The sequence below is a fragment of the Carya illinoinensis genome, chromosome 7, assembly GCF_018687715.1.
Source record: "Carya illinoinensis cultivar Pawnee chromosome 7, C.illinoinensisPawnee_v1, whole genome shotgun sequence".
Taxonomy (NCBI): Eukaryota; Viridiplantae; Streptophyta; class Magnoliopsida; order Fagales; family Juglandaceae; genus Carya; species Carya illinoinensis.
Window position 1 is genome coordinate 42,878,407 of NC_056758.1, and position 23,956 is coordinate 42,902,362.

At 37.5% G+C, this 23,956-nt stretch overlaps 4 protein-coding genes across 19 annotated transcripts; 2 read left to right on the forward strand and 2 right to left on the reverse strand.

Annotated features, from left to right (window-relative positions):
- The first annotated feature begins 680 nt into the window (after positions 1-680).
- On the forward strand, positions 681-10,728 carry LOC122315697 (UDP-N-acetylglucosamine transporter UGNT1). Of its 12 annotated transcripts, none has more exons than XR_006244093.1 (12): positions 682-1,021; positions 1,568-1,644; positions 2,317-2,478; positions 2,585-2,718; positions 3,316-3,446; positions 3,531-3,575; positions 3,673-3,770; positions 4,377-4,484; positions 4,950-5,006; positions 5,126-5,298; positions 9,472-9,513; positions 10,298-10,728. XR_006244093.1 is itself a non-coding variant. In XM_043131791.1 (11 exons), exons 1-11 carry the CDS (start codon positions 853-855, stop codon positions 5,198-5,200), a joined length of 981 nt encoding a protein of 326 aa, XP_042987725.1. In that variant the 5' UTR covers positions 681-852; the 3' UTR covers positions 5,201-5,605. The 12 variants fall into 12 exon arrangements, 8 of the variants coding, with proteins under 8 accessions (XP_042987725.1, XP_042987724.1, XP_042987726.1 ...); XR_006244091.1 differs by having other exon boundaries at positions 10,323-10,728; XM_043131791.1 differs by lacking the exons at positions 9,472-9,513; positions 10,298-10,728 and having other exon boundaries at positions 681-1,021; positions 2,317-2,376; positions 2,459-2,478; ... (1 more) ...; positions 3,305-3,446; positions 5,126-5,605.
- A 129-nt stretch (positions 10,729-10,857) lies between these two features.
- Positions 10,858-14,161, reverse strand: LOC122315699 (methyl-CpG-binding domain-containing protein 11-like). 5 transcript variants are annotated; one of them, XR_006244098.1, is made up of 4 exons: positions 13,610-14,161; positions 13,380-13,502; positions 11,611-11,725; positions 10,858-11,108 (listed from the first exon to the last, which is right to left on the reverse strand). XR_006244098.1 is itself a non-coding variant. In XM_043131799.1 (2 exons), the coding sequence occupies exons 1-2, from the start codon at positions 11,807-11,809 to the stop codon at positions 11,061-11,063; spliced, it is 321 nt and encodes a 106-aa protein (XP_042987733.1). In that variant the 5' UTR covers positions 11,810-12,361; the 3' UTR covers positions 10,858-11,060. The 5 variants fall into 5 exon arrangements, 1 of the variants encoding a protein (XP_042987733.1); XR_006244097.1 differs by having other exon boundaries at positions 13,338-13,502; positions 13,610-14,131; XR_006244096.1 differs by having other exon boundaries at positions 13,380-13,519; positions 13,610-14,125.
- Positions 14,162-15,375: 1,214 nt separating this feature from the next.
- On the forward strand, positions 15,376-19,280 carry LOC122315197 (E3 ubiquitin-protein ligase KEG-like). Its single transcript, XM_043130994.1, has 5 exons — positions 15,376-15,573; positions 15,985-16,362; positions 16,482-16,573; positions 16,684-17,157; positions 18,059-19,280. Exons 2-5 carry the CDS (start codon positions 15,994-15,996, stop codon positions 19,014-19,016), a joined length of 1,893 nt encoding a protein of 630 aa, XP_042986928.1. The 5' UTR covers positions 15,376-15,573; positions 15,985-15,993; the 3' UTR covers positions 19,017-19,280.
- Positions 19,281-19,947: 667 nt separating this feature from the next.
- LOC122315196 (trichohyalin) lies at positions 19,948-23,284 on the reverse strand. Its single transcript, XM_043130993.1, has 2 exons — positions 22,866-23,284; positions 19,948-22,440 (listed from the first exon to the last, which is right to left on the reverse strand). Exons 1-2 carry the CDS (start codon positions 22,926-22,928, stop codon positions 20,188-20,190), a joined length of 2,316 nt encoding a protein of 771 aa, XP_042986927.1. The 5' UTR covers positions 22,929-23,284; the 3' UTR covers positions 19,948-20,187.
- Positions 23,285-23,956: the final 672 nt, after the last annotated feature.

The window sequence follows — 23,956 nt, forward strand, 5'->3', positions numbered from 1 at the left end:
AGTGGGTATTCTCAGATTTGTTAGGGCTTTTCTCGAAGTATGGTGTCAATGGGAGAGGGGGATTCAGCTGGGTTAGGGTGGGAGTGTTTCTCATATCACTTGGAGTATGTCTTGAAGGGTATTGATAGGTTTGTCACAGTCGGTAAAGGGACGGAGGGAGGGATTTCGTGGAAGATTTTTCAGTCTTCTACCTGGTTTCTCGAGGGGTGCGAACGGATAAAGACAGTTAAGTTTTTGAATGGGGGAGGAAAAGAGCAGAGAGGGATTAGATCGTATTTAAGAGACAGGGTTTGCCAACTCAACTGGTGTGTGGTGTTGGAGACTAAACCGGCCTATGAGTAAAATTACTCTTATTTTATATGTTCAGAAAACTATTTATTTATGTTTTGAAAATAAAATCATAAACAAAACTTGGAAACAGTCATTCAGATTTTGGAGCGTTGGATCATGGATGCAGTCTCCGTAAGGGCTTTGCTACATACAGTTGGCAAATGCAATCGGCTGTACAGAATTAATAAAAAAAAATTATAAATTTTTTTTTATATTCAAGGAGACCTATATGAATAAAAAAAAATTAAAAAATAATATTTTTTTTATATAGGTCATGTATTAATTTACTTTTTTACAACTAACTGCACGCCGACTGCATCTGCCGACTACAAAAAGTATTTCTCCAATTCATAACTTGTACAGAGACACGGTCTGAGTCATCGACCCGATCCAATTATAAACGCATCGCCGGTCATTGGCTTGGAACGACGGATTCAATTTCCGAGTCAGCATTGAAATAGGACATTCCCTAGAGCGACCGGGAGGGGAGAGAGAGAGAGAGAGAGAGAGAGAGAGAGAGAGATGTCTTTGAAGGCGTCGAGCTCGTCCAAGTATCCGGTATTACCAGTGTCGGATCCTCCACGTGACGAAGAGAGAGACAAACTCCTCAAAGGGAATGAGATGCTCTTCCAAGGGTCTGCCATGACCAAACGAGGAGCCTACGCCTCGATCTCTTACATGTCTTGCGCAGGTATATATCTCCAACACATTATGAAAGAGCAATTGACGTTTCTGTTTTATTATTATTGCGATTTTAACCCATCTAATTTATCTCGGAGTCTTAACATTTTTTGCATTTGAAAGAACTTTAAATGTCAATCTTGTTCTGGTTTCAATTAATTTCTTTATCTCGTCAAAAATTGGATGCAAAGTTGGTGAGAAATGAGTTTCCACATGTCATGCCGAAATCCATGATGGGACGCTAAATTTGATATACGGAAAGTCACTGTCACTTGGTTCTAAATTTGCTATGTTCCATCTGCTTATATGCATCTATTCACGGAAAATGTACGGAAGGTATATGTTATACTTGAAAGAACTTAGTATGTAAATAAAAGTTTTATGCCATTTTGTGCGATTCTCCGGTACCGTATGTCTCTCTTACCATAGTATGTTACCATGAATATATTTTTTTGATAAGTGTATGTTACCAAGATTATATCTAGCAGTGTGAAATTATTGAGATACATCGGGTTTTACATTTGGGTTTTTTAATTGTTTTCCATCTGCTCTGCAGTGCTCTTGATATTGTTCAACAAAGCAGCTCTTTCATCGTATAGCTTCCCGTGCGCAAATGTTATCACACTCTTTCAGGTATTTAGTTTCTTGCTATTCTTTGTCTTTAATCGTTTATAGAATGCTACAACTGATGAAATGAAATAACGTTTCTGAAGCAGCCAAAGTATCATATTCCGTTTTCCCTTTTTGGTAATTTTTTAATGGATTGCTTACGGATTTAATCAACTGTGCATCATTCACTCTCATCATTTAGGCCACTAGCTTTTCTTGGATTTTGCTTAGCTTGCTTATCCTAGCTCAATTAGGCCGCTGCTCAAACTCTTGTGCTAGAGTGCGATGCAGTCCTCAAACTTTTTCATGGTTTGTCATCTTCTGTGACACCTTTGCTAGATCCCCTCCCAGGCTCCAACCCCTAGAGATTCTCTATGTAAATCACATTGGAGTAAAGTTTCACCTAATCAATTTATTCCCAGATTCTGCTCCGAAAATGTTGCAAGACTTGGCTTGATGAAGAACTTTGTAACTCGTCAGCATTGATATTCTTTTTTACTCCAATTACTTCTGTTTCTATTTTTAATTAATACACTCCTTTCTCTCTCTCTATCTCTCTCTAAAGAAAGTATATGGTTTATGCTGATTTTCTTTCAGATTTACCAGATAGGCATTGCAGTTTGAATTGAAGAATTGTTTGTTCATGAGCCCTGTAAAAAATTATATACATATTATCGTATCTCGTGTCCACTGCAGATGATATGTTCATGTTGTTTTCTCTATGCAATGAGACGCTTGAAGATAATTTCTTTCACAGTAGGTGAATCTTTGAACGTGTCTGGTAATGCCACAACATTTGTATCACTAACGACATTAAGGCATACCCTTCCTCTTGCAGGAGCATATTTGCTTTACATGGTCTGTATTTCATAATGCCGAAAACTTCCTTTTGGTGGTTGAGTCTTTAGCACAGTGTTTATTAATAATTGTTAATATCTACTTTTCCACTACCTCTCCTTGAAAGCTAGCCACTATGGAGTCTGTCCGTGGAGTAAATGTTCCCATGTACACCACCCTCAGGCGGACTACTGTGGTATTTACAATGGTTGTGGAGTATATTCTGGCAGGGCAGAAGTACACGCCTTCTATTGTTGGAAGGTAGAAGGCTCATTATTATGGCTATTTGCAACTGTTGTTGGTCTAGCTGCTGTTTTGAGTCCACAAAACAGAAAAATCTTTGAGTTGATGCATCTAGGAACTTTGCTCTTAAATATTAACTGCATAACTTACTTGGTTGTCAAGGCCCAAAGGTAGTGTCTAGCCCTGTGCATAATCTGTGAACATATTTAATTAAAGATCAGGTATTACTAACAAGAATTCGAAGATGATTAAAAGAAAATCCTATGATTAAGATCAAGATGTGCTTTTTAATAGATGAGAAGCCCCATTCCACAATTATCAATACTGGTTTAGTCTGCCATGCTCTGTTTTCTTTGGATTACTTGTCAAACTGGGCTTCTCGTCTCTTAAAAAACACCCCCACCCCCTTCTATTGACCTGTGGTCAAATCTTTATTTTCGAATTCAAACTTCTTGGGCATCTTGCTTGACCGATGTTATGTTTTATAAGCATTAACTCTGGATCGTTTATAAAGCCTTGTGTTATAGGACCAGATGTGAGACATTTTTACTTGAATGCCCAATTTCCGAATTCCTATATTTAACTGGAAAAAAAAAAATTTAAGGATGTTATCAGTGTTGGATTGATTGTTCTTGGTGCATTTATTGCGGGAGCTCGGGACTTCTCCTTTGATGGCTATGGCTATGCTGTTGTTTTCTTATCCAACATCACCACGGCAATATATCTCGCAACCATAGCCCGCATTGGTAGTACTATAACCCCCTTTTTTGTATTCTCTCTTTGCTAGCTTTTGCATCTTTTGTGAATATTCACTTGCATTTTCTTCTCAGGGAAATCCAGTGGTCTGAATAGCTTTGGCCTTATGTGGTGCAATGGTAAGCTAACAATTCCTAACCTGAATTTTCCATTTGAATCAAGTAATGTGATTATTCAATCAATTTATGACACACAATTATATTTCTCCTATAACAGGAGTAATATGTGGACCAGTTCTGCTGTTTTGGACATTTACTCGTGGTGACTTGGAGATTACAATTAATTTCCCTTACCTGCTCTCACCTGGCTTTTTGGTAGTTTTTGCACCTCAGTGAAATCTCATATATATGTACTTCATGATTAAAGTCATCTCGAATCTCCTTAATGTTCTTTGACGATGTCAGGAGGGTCCAATTTTTTTTCCTGTCTGTAAACCAATATATCTGGCTTTTCATCCTTGAACAGCAAAAATGATGTCTGTTTTTTCTTTTTTGGTTCTGTTAGCTTAGTTTTTTCAAACTATCCTCTGTGCTAGCTGCATAGAAGGTAAGTGCATTAGCATTTTGTCGGAGCAAAATCTTCATGCAATATGTCATATTTTTTGAATGGTTCATTGATTTATTTCCAGTAGGAAATCACTTCACTTTGTATTAAGCTTGAGATGATTGAATCTGCCGTGCTCTTTTTTCTTTGGAGCAATTAAAATCTCTCGCTTGTGCATTGGTTTTGTAAACTATTACTTATAGTATTGTGTGGTGTGCTTGGACATCCCACAGGATCTTTTCATCGCCTTAAGCAATTAACGGTTTGAGTTCATTTAGGCTAAGTCTCAATGTTTAATGTCCTAGGTGTTTTATACTATTACTTGTTTGAAGGATTCCTAGAACCTTGATACATTATATTTTTAATTTATTTGGCAGGCTGTGTTGCTTTGTTCGTGCATACTGGCTTTCTTCTTGAACTATAGTATATTTCTGAACACAACTCTCAATTCAGCACTGACACAGACGATTTGTGGGAACCTGAAGGTTTGTTTTACCAGCTTTTCCTTGCACCCACTTTGCAGCTTGGGACATGATGGTGTTGTATGGTGCATACAGTGGTGCATTGTTTCTGAACTGTTTGAACTGTGCCAGGCCATTTATAGAGGGTCCAACCAGTTAAATTTTTAAGAGGAGTGCTACATCAACAAATTGACGTGGATTCATCTGATCCTTTAGATCTACTTTACAAGAAAAATAATTTTATAATCTGACGAATCACATCAAGCCATGTCAGTTTGTTGGATTGCTTTTGTGTAATCCCTTTGTGGCTAGAGTATTTCCCAATTTTTAAATTAACATGGTCAAATGCTTGCAATGTATCTTATTATAACCCTTTCCCATTCAATTTTAATTATGCACCACTTGTACTGCTACGCTGTTATTAAATATTCTTTGGTCACATCATTTCTACTGATTTTCTGAAAATTGATGGTTGTCGGGTTCTTGCAGGATCTTTTTACCATTGGGTTTGGCTGGATGGTTTTTGGCGGGCTTCCATTTGATGTCGTGAGTGCCATTCTACTAATCAAACCACTCATGCTGAGAGGGCACATTTTGTATATAATATTGCTTTCTTCTTTCCCCTTATTGCTCCTCTAATATAAGGTAATGTTTTCTATCTGCAGTTTAATGTTATTGGGCAACTTCTCAGTTTTCTTGGCTCTGGTTTGTATGCCTACTATAAGCTCGTGGGGAAGTAACTTATCAAGCTGTTTCATGGCCACTCTTTTCATTGGAGATAATAAGTTGCTGCTCCATTGTTTTCTCCTCCAATTCTTGTTTGATTGGAAGGTTACAGGTATGAAGATTGGAGATTTTGGCTGATCCAATTTTTTTAAGGGAATCAACGCCTTCTTATTCTGATTTAGTTTTTCCATAGATGGTTAGGTGTTAGAAGCTAAAACAGAATTTGTGCGTAGTTGCAACCCCATGCTGATATGATGCGTCCAAATGTACATTACATACCATGTCTGTCTTTATATAGGCCGAAAATCTGGGAGAAACAGATGGTTAGAATATCCGAGTCTGAGTACAAATTGCGGTAACTTCAGTTTATTAGATCATACTTCCAGCCCAGTAACAAATGCTACGGTGTTTTTTCACTATCCCAGGTTGATTCTGTATAGCCAAAGCGTTAATGTTCTTATAACCTCCTCTAATGGCATGCCGTGGGATGCAATTAGACCAAGGGGGTACCATACGGGGCCATTTTTTAGGCTTTTGTTTCTTGTCCTTACAATAATATGTACCAAAAAGCTAAATTAAGATGAAGATGATTTAAGGAAGATATATTCTTTTCAATAAGAAAGCTATTTAAAAAATACGCAAACATTGTAGGGACTTGTTTTGGGTTTTGTTGTTTTGTTAGAATCGAAACCGTTGGAGGAGGAAATGCGTCCTTTTTAACCTTTTTATCGGACACATGTTCTTCATCCAATGGCTCCAATTCATTGGTTATGATCTCTCATGAACCAATTCCATGCTTGGAATGAAAACTATTGATTGTTCATTTGGAGTCATCAATTTGAGCAAGAACTGGGGGCTTTTCCGTTGAAATCATTAATATGCTTGTAAAGGTACGTGTGTACTTTTCAACAAAATGTACGTGTAACGTGTTAATAGGGCCTTATACCGGAAAGAAAGATTTAAGATAGAGCGACTTTCAGGTTAGAACTGTGGAACATATGGGAAAATTTGGATTACGCGACAATGACACACAGAGCCCTGCTTTACAAGTCACCGATTATTGAAGACAACACTGCTCGATTATTCACATACAAACAAATCATTTTCATCCACCAACACCGGGATGCAAGTACCGGACGAAGATATTTTATCCTTTCTACAAAATCTCATACTTCATAGAGCTAGACAGTTGCCACCTTTAATCTGACCCGTAATTGCATACACATGCATATATTCGGCATACATCACTCTCGAGAAATTGAAACTCGAAAAGAAAATTGTCCCTTTGTGTTTTCAATTAATCTCTTGCTTCAGTTTGTAGCAGTTTAAAATAGATACGAGTGTTTAGAAAAATCATCTTTGAATTCGTTTTCTTCTTTAGATGCCGTGGTTTTCATTTTATTTTGTTTTTGTTTTACCCGGTCGTACTTCTTTTTATGCATGTTCTTGGGTGAATTGAATTCACACATGATTGCCAGCATATCATTGTGGTCTTTTTACTCTATATATTATAATTTGTGTGATCCTCACTCAGCTTACAAAATGGTTCACGACATGTCAATCTGCTCATTAACAAACAGAAAAAAAGAAAAATGGGTACATTTCAAAAGTCATACATCGTTAACCACTTAATATTATAAAAATATCATTTGATTTGGTATAGGACTTACATGTAAATATCCACTAAAAGTTGCACTATTATTGCCTTTTAGGTAGGGGTGGGCAGTGGAGCCCCGCACCCTGCAACCTTGCCCCCCGTTTACCCCGCCTCTGCCTATATATATTATATATATAAATATTACATAAATATATTTTTATATATATAAATATAAATATATATATATATATATATATATGTTACAATTTGTTAAGACTTGTTTAAAAAGTATGCATTAACAAATTTAAAAACTATATTGTTTAAAACTACTATACTACAACTTACACAAAATATGTACTAACAAATTTAAAAATTACATAATTTTTAAATTATAATCATATTTACAAAATTTAAATTTACAATTTAGATCTAAAAATATATTTTTGATCACTTTTAGATTTAGAAATAATTTTTAAATATAGTAAAATGTAGTTTATATTTAAAGTGAAAATATACCCACCTCGGTGGGATGCAAGGAGGGTGCTACCCCGCATCGTCTGCTTTTAGGTATCTTGGAAGTCAAGATACAATTATCCTATCCTACGAGGCCTTTGATGCTTCTATAGAGTGGGGTTTATGCTCAAATCATATTTCTTACGGTGCAATGGAAGTCTTAATACAATTAAATAATGGAATTTAAAAACATAGATTAGGCTAGACTAACGTCTAGTTTTTCTTTGTTTTTTGGGTTGTTGTTGTCAAGAAGAAGGGTCCCTTTCGGTTTGAGCCTTTTCTGTTTTTACCTGCTTGCAACACCATGAGACGAAAAAATAAAGAAAAAATCTACACAACCTCTCAACATCCCAACATTCTACTTTTTTTTTAATTTTTATTATTTTTTTAATAATTTTTTTGAATTTATTCTTTTTCAATTAATTTAATTATTTTATTCATTATTTATATATTAAATATTTGATAAAAAAATAAAATAATAAAAATTAAAAAAAATGTGGGATGTTAAGATGTTGAGAGGTTGTGTAGCAAAACTTAAAAATAAAGGATAGAAAGGACGAGTTCCAGGCCAGCGGGTTAGAAAATGACGGTGGCCACTGGCCATAGTTTCTACAGTGCCTTGCCCCGCAACATTGCGTTTTAGTAAATATTACTGTTTATAGAAAATTAATTATGCGAAAATCAGATTTATTTTTTTTTTTTTTCATTTTTTGAGAGAAACTTTCAGTAAGATTTGTAAATTTTTCTCTGGGACTATGTTCTTCTAGAATATTAGGAGAATGCAATTTGTAGAGGGTTTGACTTCCGGTTATCCTACACATTCCTAAATATTGAAATATTATTGGCATCAGCCACTATTTGGCAGCAGCCGAAGCACACGTTACGTGGCAAGAAATTTGTTTTCCCTCCTTGTCCCTATCGCCCGTTCCGCTCTCAATTTGAAATTATTCTTTTGAGTTTGAGCTTGAGCCCCGTATCATCTCTCCTACCCCCCGCGTCGCCCACCTCTCCCCCAACCCACCCCCACCCCCCACGTCGCCTATCCTCTCCCCCACCCCACGCATTTCCCTTACCCTCCCCCATGTGATGTGGATATCTAGTTCAGCGATCAACTTGAGTTCCTTATAGATCGACTTTCGACTGCCCCTTCCCATCTCTACTCCTATGAGAAACCCTCTGAGTCGCCCAAGTTCCTCTCAGCAACCCTCTCTAAGTCGCCAAAGCTCGATCTCTAAGATCCAGACTCCCTCGTGCCCGATCTCCCCGTGCCTTCATCTCATCGTCCTCCTCTCTTCTTCAATATTTTTCTTTGATTGTATAATATCTATGAACGCTATGTATTTGTTCTATTTGTGCTCAAGATAACTTTATAACACATGAAACTTTCTACTGAGAAAGAAAAGAAAATCTTAGGAACGTAACATGGGAAAAAAGCTGAACAATCGTAAGGTATGGTAGTCAAATTATGCTAGTCTTTTTATATTTACTTTGTGATGTTAAATCTCCATCATATTAAGACTGCAACCTTAAGTTATTTCCTCTTGGGATGTTTCAGAGAAAATCAAAATTAATTCTGAAGCTGAAAAATATGCCACTTCTGAGATTGATAATTTATTTACCCTAACACTAATCTTTATTCTCCCTGGTGTTTTTAACTTTGCCTGCTTTGCTATTCTGCATTGCCACTACTTGTGTCTTTATTAAATCAAGAGCTGCATATATTTTGGTACTAGTTAATATGCATGTATTTTTCTTACCCGCACAGTGCAATGTTCTTTCAATTCCATCTCATGAACTTTCAATATCAGTTTCCACATGAAGATATTGCTTACGGTCCCATGCAGTAAATACTTTTGCTAACTGATTGTGTGTGTGTGTGTGTGTGTGTGTGTGTTTTTTTTTTTTTTAATCTTGGTTTTGTGTTAATTTCTGAGTGATTCTAGTGTTTATTTTTGTGCCCATATTGTGTTTGACGGAATGATTACTTCACCAAATGGACTTCCTTGGCCTTTTTTTTTTCATGAATAGCTTCCTAGGCATTCAATGAAACTAAATGACACAGTTTCTGGTTTGCATGTATGACAATTCATATTGTTTTAGAAATGGCTCAACGCATATCTTATTGGTCAATATCTCATTCTTAAATTATTAATCTTTTTCTTCCTTCTTGTTCAGTACTATGATGGGTGGCAAACTCAATTTTCAGCAAGTATCAGGGTATGCCTACTTTTATGTTTTAACTATATAAAAACTTATAAATGCTTGAGATGGTGAGATTTTTGCTAATACTCTGAAAATAATTCATTACTTTCCATTTTATTTATAACACTATTAAAATTTTAATTGACTAATGAGATCAATCATTTGAAGTGCTAGTTGATTTATTAAAATTGGTTGACTCAATTGTTGGTGGTATGTATAATTGGATATCAGAGCAAGCTATTTGGTTGCCCATAAGCTACACCAAAGTGTCCCACAATTAGACAAATAAGTCTAGTCATTTCTGAATGTGAGCTGACATTAGAGGCACATGCCACTCTGATGAGTCTACTTAGTTTTTGATAAAATTCAGTTTAAGAGTGAAGTATTCAAGTCCTTATTTGTTATGTGTCGTGGACCTGTTATGATCTGAATTGCAATTTATCAACTTATGGCCAAATAGAGAAAAAGGAATTAAGTAGTAACTTGCACTGATGTGTCATTCATGCTTAGTTGTCGCTCTTGTATATGTCCCGTGTACTTGGGCTATGCTTATTTATATCAATAAAATCATTATTTTGCTGATAAAAAAATTGGATTGATGAGTACATAGTGGGAGAACTCGATTTTAGATTGTCTGACACTTCCCTTTACTATCTCTTGTTTGTTTGTACTATTGCTTGTCCAACACTTCCGTAAGAATTGATACTGATTTTTTCATCCTTGTTGATTAATATGCCCCTGTTTGTCCCATTTGTTTGTATCTACCTGTTAATGATTCACATACTTTGATGCTTCACAGTATGCTTGTTATAATTCATCTGCAGTTTGGAAGAGGGAGGAGGACGTATTGCGAAGAAGGGAAGATAAACTAAGAGAGAGAGACAAATGCCCATAAGGTTGAGGTTGAACAAAATTTGTGGAGGGTCGAGAATAGAAATGCACGAATATTATTGTATTTATACTGGGTTGTATCAATTGTAATAGTTTCTGCTTGGTTTGGATAAACTATAGGGCACATGTAAATAGGTGGATATTTTCTTTATTTTTCTTGTATGGATCATATGTAATGGTAATCCCCCTTGAATTAGGTAAAGCTTGATTAAGCACTTGATCAGGCATTTTGTTGTATATGAGGAGAGGTACCGTGGAGGCTATGAAAAATCTAGTGTTTTTTGTCACTGTTCTGAATTTGCTGGGCTATATAGATTTTTTCCCAATCTATTTTGGTCACTTTTGAGCTTGATTGATTTCATATACAAGTTTTGTATGATAAGCTTAACAACATGTACTTCCAATTCCGAAGGAATCACAAGCTATACATCTCCACAACATTGATGTACCACAACCCGCCTATAACACTGCCATCAAATAATCAATCCTTGGATTAAGTCATCTAGTAAAATATTGAGTCATAATATTCATTCTAATTAGATACAACATTACAAAGTAGCTTATTACAATCTAAGTAGTCTCATAATATTCATTACAAAATCCAATATTCCAAAATCCAAGATTCTAATCTAAGTAGTCTCATTTTCTTGTTTCCTCCAGTGTGCATAGTTTTAGCACCAATCTGGCTTTTCCTTCTCTGTACAACACATCAAAACCACCTGAAAATATCACAAGACAATGTAAATAAACCTTAAAATTCAAGAAAATATTACATTTAGCGCAAGGATTATAAACCTAGCATAAAGCAAGAAATATTACAGAAACTTAAACACTCGAAAGGATTCAACTTGAAGGTTCTCAAGAGCTATTGTGCAACATTTCCCTTTTGAGGCATCTCCTGTTAAATTATTCACTAGACTTCAGTTTGACAGAAAAACTAGAATTCTCACTCTCCCATGATAAACTCCATGGGCATATCGAGCCTTCCCATTTTGATTATTCAAGTAAAGTTTATTGACTTGTTTTTTAGATTGGAGAGACATATCTGATAACCTAAAGCAAGTACTTTTACGAGTGCCTGGTGTTGTCACAAGTCACTCTTTAATTTAAAAGTCAGACCAAAATTTGATGGTGGAGTTGCCTTGACCTTTTCACTGATTTTTGCATATCTCCTAGGCATCTCACCAATACCCCAATCAAACTCTAATATTGCAGGATTACCAGTGTGTGATTTTAGGAACTGCTCCAGTTGTTTTTTGTTATTGATCTCCTCTCCAGTAGGAGCAATGAACACAATCTCATTCTTCCTTGATGTACCTCCTTTCTTGAGGCAGAACTGAAGGAAAAATGAAACAGGGGTGTAAGTCAAAGTGGCACACAATAAGAATTCTGAACTAAGCACCAAACCAACTGAAATCATGCCTCAATGCTCCCCATCATAAATACAGCACAGTATGATTAAATTCAAAAGCATCTTGAAAGAAAGCCCATCAGTACTAACTACTTAAATTGAACATCTTAATCAAATAAATTAGAATGGTTCAAACATACCAACCAGTTCCTTCATGAATTGGTTGGATCAGACAACAATACATATTGATAAAGACAAAGTTGTCGGTGATAGTGTACGAGAAATGGACAAGCTAATTCTTTTGAGTTTCCACTCAAATGAATTATGAACCAATTACTCATTTTGCCAAACCTCAACTAAATATTTCAACAAACATCCTAGAGATATCACATAAACTTTTTTTTTAAATAAGTAGAGACATCACATAAACTAATGAAGGGACACTGAAACTGAATACTAGGCAAAAAAATAATTGGAACAAGGAATTGAATATGTAATTCCGATAGTCAAATGACATAATTAGTAAGACTTATAACTATAATGCATGGCTAGATTGATTAAATCATTCACTGAAACAAAAAAAGGTAAAAAGTTAATGAAGCAAATACCAGAGCAATTATAAACCCCACCCCCCCCCCCCCCCCCCCCCCCCCCCAAAAAAAAAAAAGAAAGAAAGAAAGAAAAAGAAATCCAAACCTTCTAAAGGGAATGACTAATCAATGATAAATTAGCATATGTATCTCAATATGCATGTGGCACTCAATACAGTGAAATTGGTAGAGCGTCCATGAAACTCTCATTCTTCATATTTTAAGTTATTTAAAGAGAACAAATTTGATGTTTGTACACCAATAACTGCATTATAAGAAGTATACCACAGGCTCACAGCCAATCGTTCCAAACAACAACTACTAACCAAATTCAAGTTTTACTTTTCCTTCCAAAGGTGGTAAAAAAAATCTCCTCAAGGCTTAATTACTACATAGAAACACAAGTGTCATAAAAAACAAAAGCAGTAGAGTTCCCAAAGGCTTTAAGCAAAAATCATACAAGGATTAGGCAAACAAAAACATAGCTTGATCAAAAGGGTGCAACTCTCGGAAAACAAAGCCAGGCACATCATAGCTATTGCAATTTCTAGAGGACAGAGGTAGAAATTCTAAAAACCAAGAAACCTCTTTGTCAAGAGAACAAAACTTTCGCACGAATTTTCTACTATCTTCTTCTCATCTCAAACCAAATTTTTAGAGTGCAAAATAGTTTATTGTAAAATTAGTAACTGAATAAATTATTAGTAAGCTGGTGAAAGGAGCAAACATTTTTGCATTCTACGAAAAGAAAATGAGAAGAAAACCCTAAACACAAAATCACTCCCCCAAAACAAAATTCAAGCACAATCCCTAGCCGTAGGAGACAAAAAGAAAAGAAAACTATGTTATCAACCATAACCCACCACATATTACAGAACACTGACACAAATCAAGCAAAATCCAGGTACCAAATTTTACCTACGAGCATAATAGAACAAAAAATTCAAGAAAACTGAAATCTACGATAACAAAGTACAAGAATTTATTCTCGAGATAGAGAAACAAACTCATTTCATCCAATGAGGTGCTGGAAGAGAAAGCTTAAATACATCAGCAGATGTTCCATCTCCTGGCCGGATGAGTAGCATGGCGAAACCCATCAACATCAAACCCACATTTTGCTGCCTCTAATATTTGAAGATGATGCGAATGCAGAATCCAAGCCATCCAACCTGGGAAAAAAATCATCCTACACAAAATAAAATGCTTCTTATACCATAGCAGGAAAAAACCAACCTCAAACACAACTTTACAATCAAATTAAACTCCAGAGTACAACCTTGTGAGTTGTGACCCAGCTGGTGTGGGTGGGGGGCGACGCCGACGAAAAGACGGCATGTGTTGTGACCCAGCTCGTAGGGGTGGGGGAGAGGATGGGCGACGCAGCTGGTGGGGGTGGGGGGCGACGCCGGGGGTGGGGAGAGGAAGAAAAGGAGATGAGCTGGCGACTGGGAGGGAGTAGAGCTGGGCGACGAGTGGAGTGGTAGCGCTGTGCAGACCGCCTCGGTGTCGCTGGAAAGAGAGACGGCGTTGCCGGTGGCAGTGGGCAGAGCACAATCGATGCAGGCGACGTAGGAGTTTCAACGCGGGCAAAAATTCAGAGGTAAGAACGCGGGGGGCAAATTTGAATCGGTAAAGAAATACAAACCGACCAACAAAAAGCACGTTTTGGGTTTTAAAAATAAAAAATAGATGCCACATAAGGTGTGCAAAGAGTGCGCTGCTACAGGGGCTGATGCATAGCAATCCTCCTAAATATTAGATGCCCATCAATCTCAACCCAGGACCATTGACTAAAGAGCTCAACTAAAAAATCAGTACGTCTTTTAATTAGAATTTTTTATGAACTTGTTAATGGTACAAGTCCTCGGGTGGTGCATAATTTTCGGGTTTTGTAAAAAAATTATGGGGTCTATTTTTTATTTTTTTTAATCGAGAATCTGTGCAAGACATATATATTTGAAGCTGGTAGAAATCAGCACTCTTGAATTAATTCTCTAGGGACGATGCTATATTTATCGTTGGTGGCTCCCGCTGGGAGTCACCGTTGTGCTTAAAAAAAGGTTTTTTTTTTTTTAATTATTTTTTAATATTTTTAAATATTTTTAAAAAAATATAAAAATTTTATATTAATATTAAACAATTTTCTTAATTATTAAGAAAAAGAAAAAAAATTAAAAATTGGCAGTATTTTCCATTCCCTAGAAGCTCGGTTTTTGTATGGTAGATTTGTTTCTGTAACAATATTAATTATATTGTCCTTTTTAAAAACTTTGATTTTACCCGCAACATAAAAATTTGAATTTTTCCTTAAATAGAATGTGGAAGTCTTGAATTTATGTTCCCTCCTGATATTTATGAGTGAAGTTTGGTGTCATTGAGAATTACCAACAACGAGAACACCAAAAAATCTACCGATACGTTCTCCCAATGATTCTTACCGACTCACTTTTTTTCCTTTTTCTTTTTAAATTTTCTTACTTAATGATTAGTAAGTATTTTTAAATGAGATTGTAAGTTTTTTTTTTTAAATATTTAAAAGAATTAAAAAAATACATAAAAAATAAAATAGAATTCTCAATGGACAGTCTCGAAAGTCACTTTCGATTTCTTTGGCCCAACTAACAAATTCAAGGAAAAAGCTTATATGCCTCGCTCCTCTCTTGTAACCGTTCAAAGTAATCGTTAATCTTTTTTTTTTATATATAATGATTAAAGAAGTTATTTTAAATATATTTTTTATTTTTTAAAAATATAAAAATTTATTAAAAATGTGAAAAAAATATACAAAAAAACAAACCCACAAAAAGTATATAGCGGTCAGCTTGAACGGTGCACCATAAACAGCATAGTAGTACCGCTCCATATTCAGTAACTGTTATTATTGTCCAATCAATTTTCAATGGATGAATTAAATTAAAAACAATTCAGTACAGGGCTGAATGGTCATTCGACCCAAATGGCCCACTGGATCAAGATTGAAAATTCTGGAGGGCCCCACGTGAGGAGACACCGGCCCATAGGCAAAGGGTCTTCAATCTTCAATGGAGCGGAGTGGATGTACGTGCATCCCCCCTCTCTGCGTTTTCCTTCCCCAAACTTTCTAAATATCTCTCCCATACTTTCTATACTCCCTCTTTCGGGTTTCAGCCCTCGAATTGAAAGTCTTTCTGCCTTCTGCAACTCTCCTCTCTATCTCTCTCTGTTTATTTTCATTTCTAATTCGTCGACACTTCGCTTTCTGTAAGTTCCTTTTTTTCTTTTTTTAATCCTTCGAAGGTTTGTTTGGTTTCTTAGAGAACGATTTGTTATTGTTCTTCTTGTTGTTTTTTTTCTGAACTTGTGCTTGGTTTTGCTTCCATCTCTATGTATAATGATTACGAGGGGATGAATTGGCTCTAAGTTTTTTCGTCAATGGACTCCTCAAAAGCGTATGAAATTTTTTTTAGATAGTTACCGTGAAATTCTGGACTTTTTCTCCTGTTTCTCAGCATACAAACAGTGCTGAGCTCAGTTTAGACGCGGGTGTTTAGCTTTCTTTATATGAAAAATCCTTTCCCATCGTATAATTCGTTTTGATATTTGTCTTGTAATTACTGATCGGGTAAAACTAAGACTTTGTTCGACAATCAAATTCATCTTGCTTTATATCAGATTAAGGAAATGGCTAAACAAATTGTTCCCACACAACCGGACGCTTCTTTTGACTTCGAGCTTCTTGAAGATGATCCTGACCACCCTAGAACAACCGTGGTGGCCTCGTCAAGCCGGAAAAGCTCATGGATTGAACCTGCGAAATTGAGACTTCGACACAGAATCGGGAGGGGCCCTTTTGGGGATGTTTGGTTAGCAACTCATCATCAGTCAACCGAAGACTATGACGAGTTTCATGAAGTGGCTGTCAAAGTTTTACATTCAATCAAAGAGGATCACACGAGGGCTGTGCTGGATAAGTTAGAGGATTTGCTTTTCAAATGTCTAGGGATAGGAGGTGTTTGTTGGCTACATGGGGTTTCAGTTATGAGTGGAAAGGTTGAGTTTCGTAGTTGTATTTGGATTTGATGCACCATAGGGAGATTATATTGTCTGACTTTTCAAGGTTGGTAAAGAGTGATATTCTTTTCTTTTCTTTTTAATTTGTTATATTACAGATATGCATCGTTATGAAATTCTATGAGGGATCAGTTGGTGACAAAATGGCTCGCCTTCAAGGGGAGAAGCTTTCATTGCCTGATGTTTTAAGGTGAATTGGGTCCGGATTGGACAGGAAATATGCTTTTATTGTATTTCTACTTAATGAGTAAAATAGCGAAGAATTGATGTTCAGTTCTGAGTGTATGCTGCTGGTTACAGGTACGGTATTGATTTGGCTGAGGGAATTCTTGAACTGCACTCAAAAGAGATCTTGGTGCTTAACCTTAAACCTTCTAATGTGCTCCTTAATGAAAATAACCAAGCTTTGCTAGGAGATGTTGGTATTCCTTATCTACTGCTTGGTATTCCATTGCCAAGCTCAGATATGGCTCGCAGGCTTGGATCACCGAACTATATGGCTCCAGAACAATGGCAACCAGAAGTAAGAGGTCCAATATCCTTGGAGACTGATTCATGGGGATTTGGTTGTTGCATTGTTGAGATGATTACTGGTGTTCGGCCTTGGCGTGGGAGATCAGTGGATGAAATTTATCATTCAGTTGTCAGAAAGCAAGAAACACCATATATTCCTGGTGGCCTTCCTCCTCTACTGGAGAATGTTCTTATCGGTTGCTTTGAGTATGACTTGAGGAATCGTCCTTTGATGACCCACATACTGCATGTTTTTAGAAGGTAACTCTCCGTTCTAAATCTGTATGTTTCATTCACGTTTACAGATAAATGTCTTCTCATATATTAGGTTGCCGTTGGACTTAGCTGCCAGAAACTGCTGTCATGTTGTATTTAGTCTTGTTCATTGGTTGGGATGTATGACTTGCACCAATTCAAGGACAGCTTATACCCAGTCTCTGGCTCTGTGATATTTTTGATTGGCTGAACAAGTTTATGAATAAGTAGAGGTCATATGTAGATGAAATGATCATTCATATTTTAGACTACATAAGGGCTACTGCATTCAAAATCGTAAGCCTCCAGCCTGGACTTTTTAGATCAGTTAATGAATTCAAAATTGTCGAGGACTAAGATTGTTTTTTCTTCAGTGAAAACCAGCACTGTTAAAGTCAATAATCTTTTAATAGCATATCCTCCCCGATTGGAGTCTACGTTTAGATCATTGGGCTCAATCTCGTATGAGCACATGACACGTGCTTTGCGGCCAAATAGTTCTGTGGCTTATATTTGTTTGTCAATTCTATATAGATATTTTGAATTCAAAACTTTTGTCTAAGCAGCTGTCCCCAAGAAAGGTTCAAGCTCACTGTGTCTTGCTGTGTTCAAGTCGGCCTCCCAGTGTCTAAAGACTAATCAATCTGCCAAATGGAGGATTGAGAAGCAAAGCAAACACTTAAAGAAAAGAAAAACTTTTTATGAAAAGATAAGAATTGCTATGCCCAAAAAATGCACCAGGAACTATTCTTCTTTTTGTACAGTAATATTTTGGCTTCTCATTTCTTCCCCTTGAGATATCTTTCAGATGGTAGTAAATCTGAGTGAGACAAATGAAAGATCTGCGGTTCACAACTCTTTTTTTATTTTATTTTTTTTGTGTTATTGATGATCACAAAACTTGCAGCTTGAAGAATGCCATCGAAAATGATGGAGGCTGGATGGGTCTTGGGAGCATGCCAATCAAGGAAAAATCAAGTAATACCAGTTACACAGAGTGGTTCCTTGCCAAGGATCATCTGCAAGTGGGTGACATGGTGCGTTCCAGAAAGGCACCAAATTCACGTAAAACAGAAAACATGGATGCCCTCGAAGGGACGGTAGTGGGTTTGGAACGTGACACGGATAGAGATGGTTTTGTTTTGGTGAGGGTCCACGGCGTCCATGACCCATTAAGAGTTCCTGTAACAACACTGGAGCGGGTAACATTTGGCTTGGCAGCTGGTGATTGGGTATGCTTGAAGGAAGAAGACAAGAAGCACTCACCAGTAGGTATCATTCATTCTATAAATCGCAACGGTAGTGTGGCTGTTGGATTTATAGGGATGCAAACTCTTTGGAAGGGAAGCTCTTCCGAATTCCAGATGGCAGAATCCTACCATGTGGGCCAGTTTGTTAGACTGAAAACCAATATTCTGAGCCCTCGATTTGAATGGCCTCGTAAAAGGAGTGGGACTTGGGCAACGGGGAGGATTTGGCGGATCCTACCAAATGGGTGCCTCATAGTTAAGTTTCCTGGGATTTTGACTTTTGGAGACGAATGGACCACCTTCTTGGCTGATCCAGCTGAAGTAGAAATGGTTACATTTAAAAAGTGTCCAGGGATGGTGAGGAAGTATCAACACCTGGAGGATTTTCACTGGGCAGTGAGACCACTCCTGATTACATTAGGCTTATTTACAGCCATGAAGCTAGGAATCTTTGCTGGAAAGAAAATGGGGAGATCAAAAGTGAAGAAGCACGAGGCCAGTTCAATACAGACCGACAGTCAATACATGGATGGCCAAAATGCTAGCAATTCTTTGTGGATCCCTCCAAAAGTGGCAAATATGCTTTTCAGAGAAGGTGTTAGCCCTGCTCGGTAGCTGTTGTGCTTAGCTTATATGCCCAGAGTTAAAGTTGGCTAAAGTTCATGCAGGTTAACATCGCTAGTCTGTTAGCCAGTCAGGGTATTTGACTGATTTCCAGCTACAGTACAATAGGAACTAATGTTTCTCCCAAATGTTTATGTATAGCTTCAGCACAGACATGTCTGGCTGTCCGTGTCTGGCTGTCCATAATTTGTAAAGATTCACTTATGCTAGTCAACTAATTTGCTTTGATTATTAGTAATGTTGGCTGGTTTAGCACATGAAGGTGCCCTGTTTTAGATTCTGGAAAACCAAGTACTCAAAACTCGGATAGGTTATGAATATAATGGCAATTTGCAGGCATTTAGACTAAATGATTCTTTGTTGGGGTACTTCCAATGACGTTAGACTTGGACGGGTTCTTGGCCGAGCGATGTAGAAGAAAATCCCTCATGAACCACGGTGACCTGGGTATTCACTCTAGCAATTGTGATATGGGGTTGTGGCCCTGCACATGATTAGGGGCGATGATATGGGTCTCAGAAGAAACCCTTCAGCATAAAAGCGTCATCTCTCTTGTCATAGAGAGAGAGAGACACACACTTCTGTACATCGATCGTTTCCTACATTACTTAAATTTCCTAATTCGGCTATCCACACTATTTATTTCCGATTCCTGCAACGAATGGAAAATCCCATTCAGATTCTCGGGAAAAATTAGGCATATTGATGTTATAAAACCTACAGGTTTACGTCGTATTTCTCGATGCTTAAATTTTAATAGGTTTTCGATGGTTTACTTCGTATAAAATGGAGGCATATTGACGTTTTAAAATGATAAAATCTACAGGCATATTGTGCGAGTTAGAAGCCTGTGCATTATTGGGCGGCCTCCTAGAGAGAGAGAGAGGCTGCTGGATGATCAAGAGAGGGATTATGCAGAAAATGACCGCTTCAACTCCAGATTCATCATCACATTAACTCATTAAATGAAATTATAATATAAATACCCGCAAGGAAAAACTTTTTTTTTACCACAAAACAAAAAATCTAACCTTTCACATATGAACATATTTCGTCAACAATGTCACAATAAAGGAGCGGATCCATATGAATTGGTGCTGTTAGACAATGTCAACAATGTTTATGCAAAATCTGGCCGCTAGCTTCATAGTCAGTTTACTATTTATGCAATTCCAGCCTCTTGCACAAGCTGCTCTGTCAAAGCTGAAAGCCTTTCAACTCCATATTTAACCTCAGTCAGACATTCACTGTGCCCAACCACATCCATCCCCGTATCGGAGTCATTTTGTGGTAAGACACTTACATCACTATCAGCATCAAGGCTTACGCTAGCTTTATTTAAAAGCTCCCGACCCATATCTATAAGTTTGCTGAGAGCACAAGTTGCAGCCTCAACTTCCAATTGAGCTGCCTCAAGTTGAAGCTTCTCAAGTGCCAAATCCCCAGTACCTGCATCACCAATTCTCTCTTGTGCCAAAGCATAAAGCTTCCTCAGATCATTAGCATCTTCATTCAGTTCTTCCTTTAACTTTTTTAGTTCTTTCTCCCTTGCATCTAATCTCCCAATAACAGTTCTGAGCTCCTCGTCTTTGAGTGTTAGGGCCCTCTGTACAGCCAGCACTTCAATTTCTTTCATTCTTAAGCTTTCTCTGGTCAACTTGAGCTCAGTCTCAACTTGTCTTTTCTGCAAACTAAAATCGTCTGCAGGTTTCTCTAATAGCTGCTGGAGGAACTCGTGGCCCATGTCATCAAATGCACTCACTGAAGTAGAGTTTTCATTCTTAATGGACATGGCCAATTTATTCGTTAGCTCTACAATCTGTTTCACCGCAGTATTAGCTTCAGAGAACTTCAGCTTGACATCATTTAACTCATGTTGCATCAACTCAACATGTTCATCCTTCTCCTTCAGCATAGTTGTGGCTAAAATAAGCTGGTCCTCTCTGCTGTTCATAAGCATCTTTAGCTCTCCAATTTCCTGGTTTAGTCCCTCCAACTTCTTCCTTGCATTTAAGAGTTCCATGTCCTTCTCCTCCAAGACAAGCTGAAGTGCAGCCTGCTCAGATTTCAAGTGCTGGATTTCAAGCTTAGCCTCCACCGACTCTGACTCTTTCACCTGGAGAATATTATTCATCCTTTCAAATTCTGTGTTTTTTTGGTCTAGCTCTTCCTGGAGCAATGACATGTCCTGGATTGCCTGCTGCAGAGAAGCTCTCTCTTTCTTCAACTCCTCCTGCAAATCTTCCATCAGCTCCTTGTCCATGGATAGGTCCCGTTCAAGCTCCTTCTTTCGAGCTTGTGCAACTCTAAGCTTTACTCTCTCACTCTCTACTTCAATTTGGGCATCTTTCAAACTCACCATGTAAGACATAACATTTTTCTTCCGTTCCTCAAGTTCTGTTAGTTGCTTTTCCAACTGGACCTCTTGTTCTTCCATTTTCTGCCAAGAGGATGCCAGAGATTTCTGAGAAGAAACCAACTCGGACCTCACGTCAGCAAGAAGTTTTTTTACTCTTCTGAAATCCTCAAGAGTTTCATCTGTTTCCCTTGCATGTTTAGATGCTTTTTCTGCCACTTTATTCAGTTCTTCCTGGGCTAATAACCACTCCATTGTCCTCTTCTCCAAGTTGGCCTCTGCAGCTTTTAGCTTCTCCACTTCAAGTTTCTTTAGGGTCAAGGAAACTTCTAGTTCTTCTTCTTTCTCCCTGATAGCTTCCCGGAGTCCCTGAAGCTCATATTCTTGTTTCTGAATGACTTCATTGGCTTCATTTAAGAGCTGGATTTTAGATTTAAGTTCAGAATCAGTCTTCGAAGCTTCTTCAATCTTCTTCACCAATTCAACTCTCAATTTTTCCATTTCCTCTTCTTTTAAAGATAGGGAAGACTGGGCAGTGGCAACCTCCTCGTCTCTCTCCTTGAGTTGAAGCTTTAGATCTTCTATCTGCCTGGCTTGAGAAGCTAAATTACGATTAGATTTCTTCATCTCCTCTTCTAATTTTTCATACTTACAGTGAGCAGCAGTAATTTCTTCTTCCCGCCGCTCCAACTCCTCCTTTGCACAGTTTAACTGACTGTGCTCCAACAGGACTATGCTTTCAACATCCTGTAGATCTTCTTCCTTTTGCTTCAAGGCTGACAATACAGCCTGAAGATCAGACTCCAGTACCTCAAGGTTAAGCAGCGGCTGAACATCTTCAGGGGGGTAAGAATCTTGGGTCATCCGTTCTTCCAGTTTCTGCGTCTGCTCAAACAATCTCTCAAGAAGAATCTTTGCAGATTCAGTTGGCCCATTGTCATTAATGCTAATCTTCCTCTTATTTAAGACAGCTCTAACGACCTTCAAGCAATGGCCTCTTCTTTTTGTCGTCAGAAAAGCTAGTTTATCCTGCCTCTTGTTGAGCCTCGAGTAGCATAACTGCAGGAAAAAAATAAACAATAGAAATTTGCTTTGCCCTTAAATCTGGAAAACCAAATAAACCCTCTTTTCTTTCGTCTCAAAGATAAGTAGAAACATATCAACTCCAAATTTCACATTCACTACCACTCAAATCAATTTTTAAGTAGGAAGAGCTCATTAGATCCATTGATATTTCAAATTCTGTGAAGAGCACACAAGCATTAAGTTTACAGTTCACTGCAATTACAATCTGCCAAAGCTTTGTCCAAACGCTGGCTAATTTTGTAAAAATATATTTAGTACATTCTGTCATTATTTGTTTATATCGTCTCTTTTTATTCCTTCTCCCCAGTTATTCATTTCCTTTTTTTAAAATCAGAAACCAAATAACAAAATATCATGAAACCAGGAAATACACACACACAGGGGGGGACGGAGGTTACCTTGGAGCAAATGTGAGAAAAGGTGGCGGGAAGATTGGGGCGTAGAGCGGCAGAGAAGACCATGGCAAACCTCTGCGGTGCACATCCGTGCTCCTTGCTGATATGAGTTAATATTCCTCTTATCCCTCGCTTCCTCTTTCCATCATATCCATCACCGATCTCCCCCAAACAGAAACCACAAGTTTTCCGAGAGAGACGGAGAGATTGTGATGTGAGTAGTGAAAGGAATAGGGAAGGCTTGCAAGTAGAGGAAGGGATTGGATTGGAGGGAAAAGAGTCGGCAAGGCTCCCGTTAGCAAAGCACCGCAGCTTTAACTAGTTTCACATGAAAGAAACGAGCCGGAAAAGTCTACTCGACTATAACAAAAAGAGGCCAAAAATAAAGTGGATAAACGATCCTACGTGTACTTTATCGGCAATACCCATCGCATTGGTGGAAACTTGTACATGGGCTGGCACATGAATATAAAAAGCTTGCTTGGGTGAAAAGGCAGAGGCTCGTGGACGAACCTGGTCCCTGTCACGTGTCATAGTTTCCACCAGGGATTTTTTATTTTTCTTTTTAATAGTTTTTCCTTTCTTTAAAAAAAAAATGGTGTATTATAGAGAGAGAGAGAGAAAAAAAAAAAAAAGTAACAAATATTATTTGATTAAATTAACAAAACTATTGGGCTTTTATTTCTTTGTCGGCTGTCAGCATTATATTGAATCCTTCCCTGTTTCTGAACCCAAGCCCATAAGTTTATGATAAAACTTCTTTCTTGTTGGATTAGAGGTTGGGCTACAAATCCACTGAATGCATATTGCCAAATACAGTAACTTTTTCTTCTTTTTCAAGCGTTTGAAAGTTGCACCTTTCCCCCCCATAATTTATTTCTCTTTTCAAGGGAAAGAAGAATATAGAAGTGCTTGAAAAATGTTCTTTGCTTTATGGACGATGTTGAGCATCTGCTCTTTGCATCACTGACGTGATAAACTTACAAAGGAACATGCTAGGTGTCTCCCCGATAGTAGGTTTCAATATTGGGTCTCGACATTTTTTTTTAATTTAATAATTAAGAAAATATTTTTAATAATATTGTTATATTTTA

Coding starts and splice junctions, on each gene's coding strand:
- LOC122315697 (XM_043131790.1), top strand. CDS start 853: ATGTCTTTGAAGGCGTCGAGCTCGTCCAAGTATCCGGTATTACCAGTG. Junction 1,645..2,316: donor ATGTTATCACACTCTTTCAG/GTATTTAGTTTC, acceptor TGTCCACTGCAG/ATGATATGTTCATGTTGTTT. Junction 3,576..3,672: donor TGGCCTTATGTGGTGCAATG/GTAAGCTAACAA, acceptor CTCCTATAACAG/GAGTAATATGTGGACCAGTT.
- LOC122315699 (XM_043131799.1), bottom strand. CDS start 11,809: ATGATTTCAGTTGGTTTGGTGCTTAGTTCAGAATTCTTATTGTGTGCC. Junction 11,109..11,536: donor ATGCAAAAATCAGTGAAAAG/GTCAAGGCAACT, acceptor TGATATTTTCAG/GTGGTTTTGATGTGTTGTAC.
- LOC122315197 (XM_043130994.1), top strand. CDS start 15,994: ATGGCTAAACAAATTGTTCCCACACAACCGGACGCTTCTTTTGACTTC. Junction 16,363..16,481: donor TTTCAGTTATGAGTGGAAAG/GTTGAGTTTCGT, acceptor GTTATATTACAG/ATATGCATCGTTATGAAATT. Junction 16,574..16,683: donor TCATTGCCTGATGTTTTAAG/GTGAATTGGGTC, acceptor TGCTGGTTACAG/GTACGGTATTGATTTGGCTG.
- LOC122315196 (XM_043130993.1), bottom strand. CDS start 22,928: ATGGTCTTCTCTGCCGCTCTACGCCCCAATCTTCCCGCCACCTTTTCT. Junction 22,441..22,865: donor TTTCTCACATTTGCTCCAAG/GTAACCTCCGTC, acceptor TTTTTCCTGCAG/TTATGCTACTCGAGGCTCAA.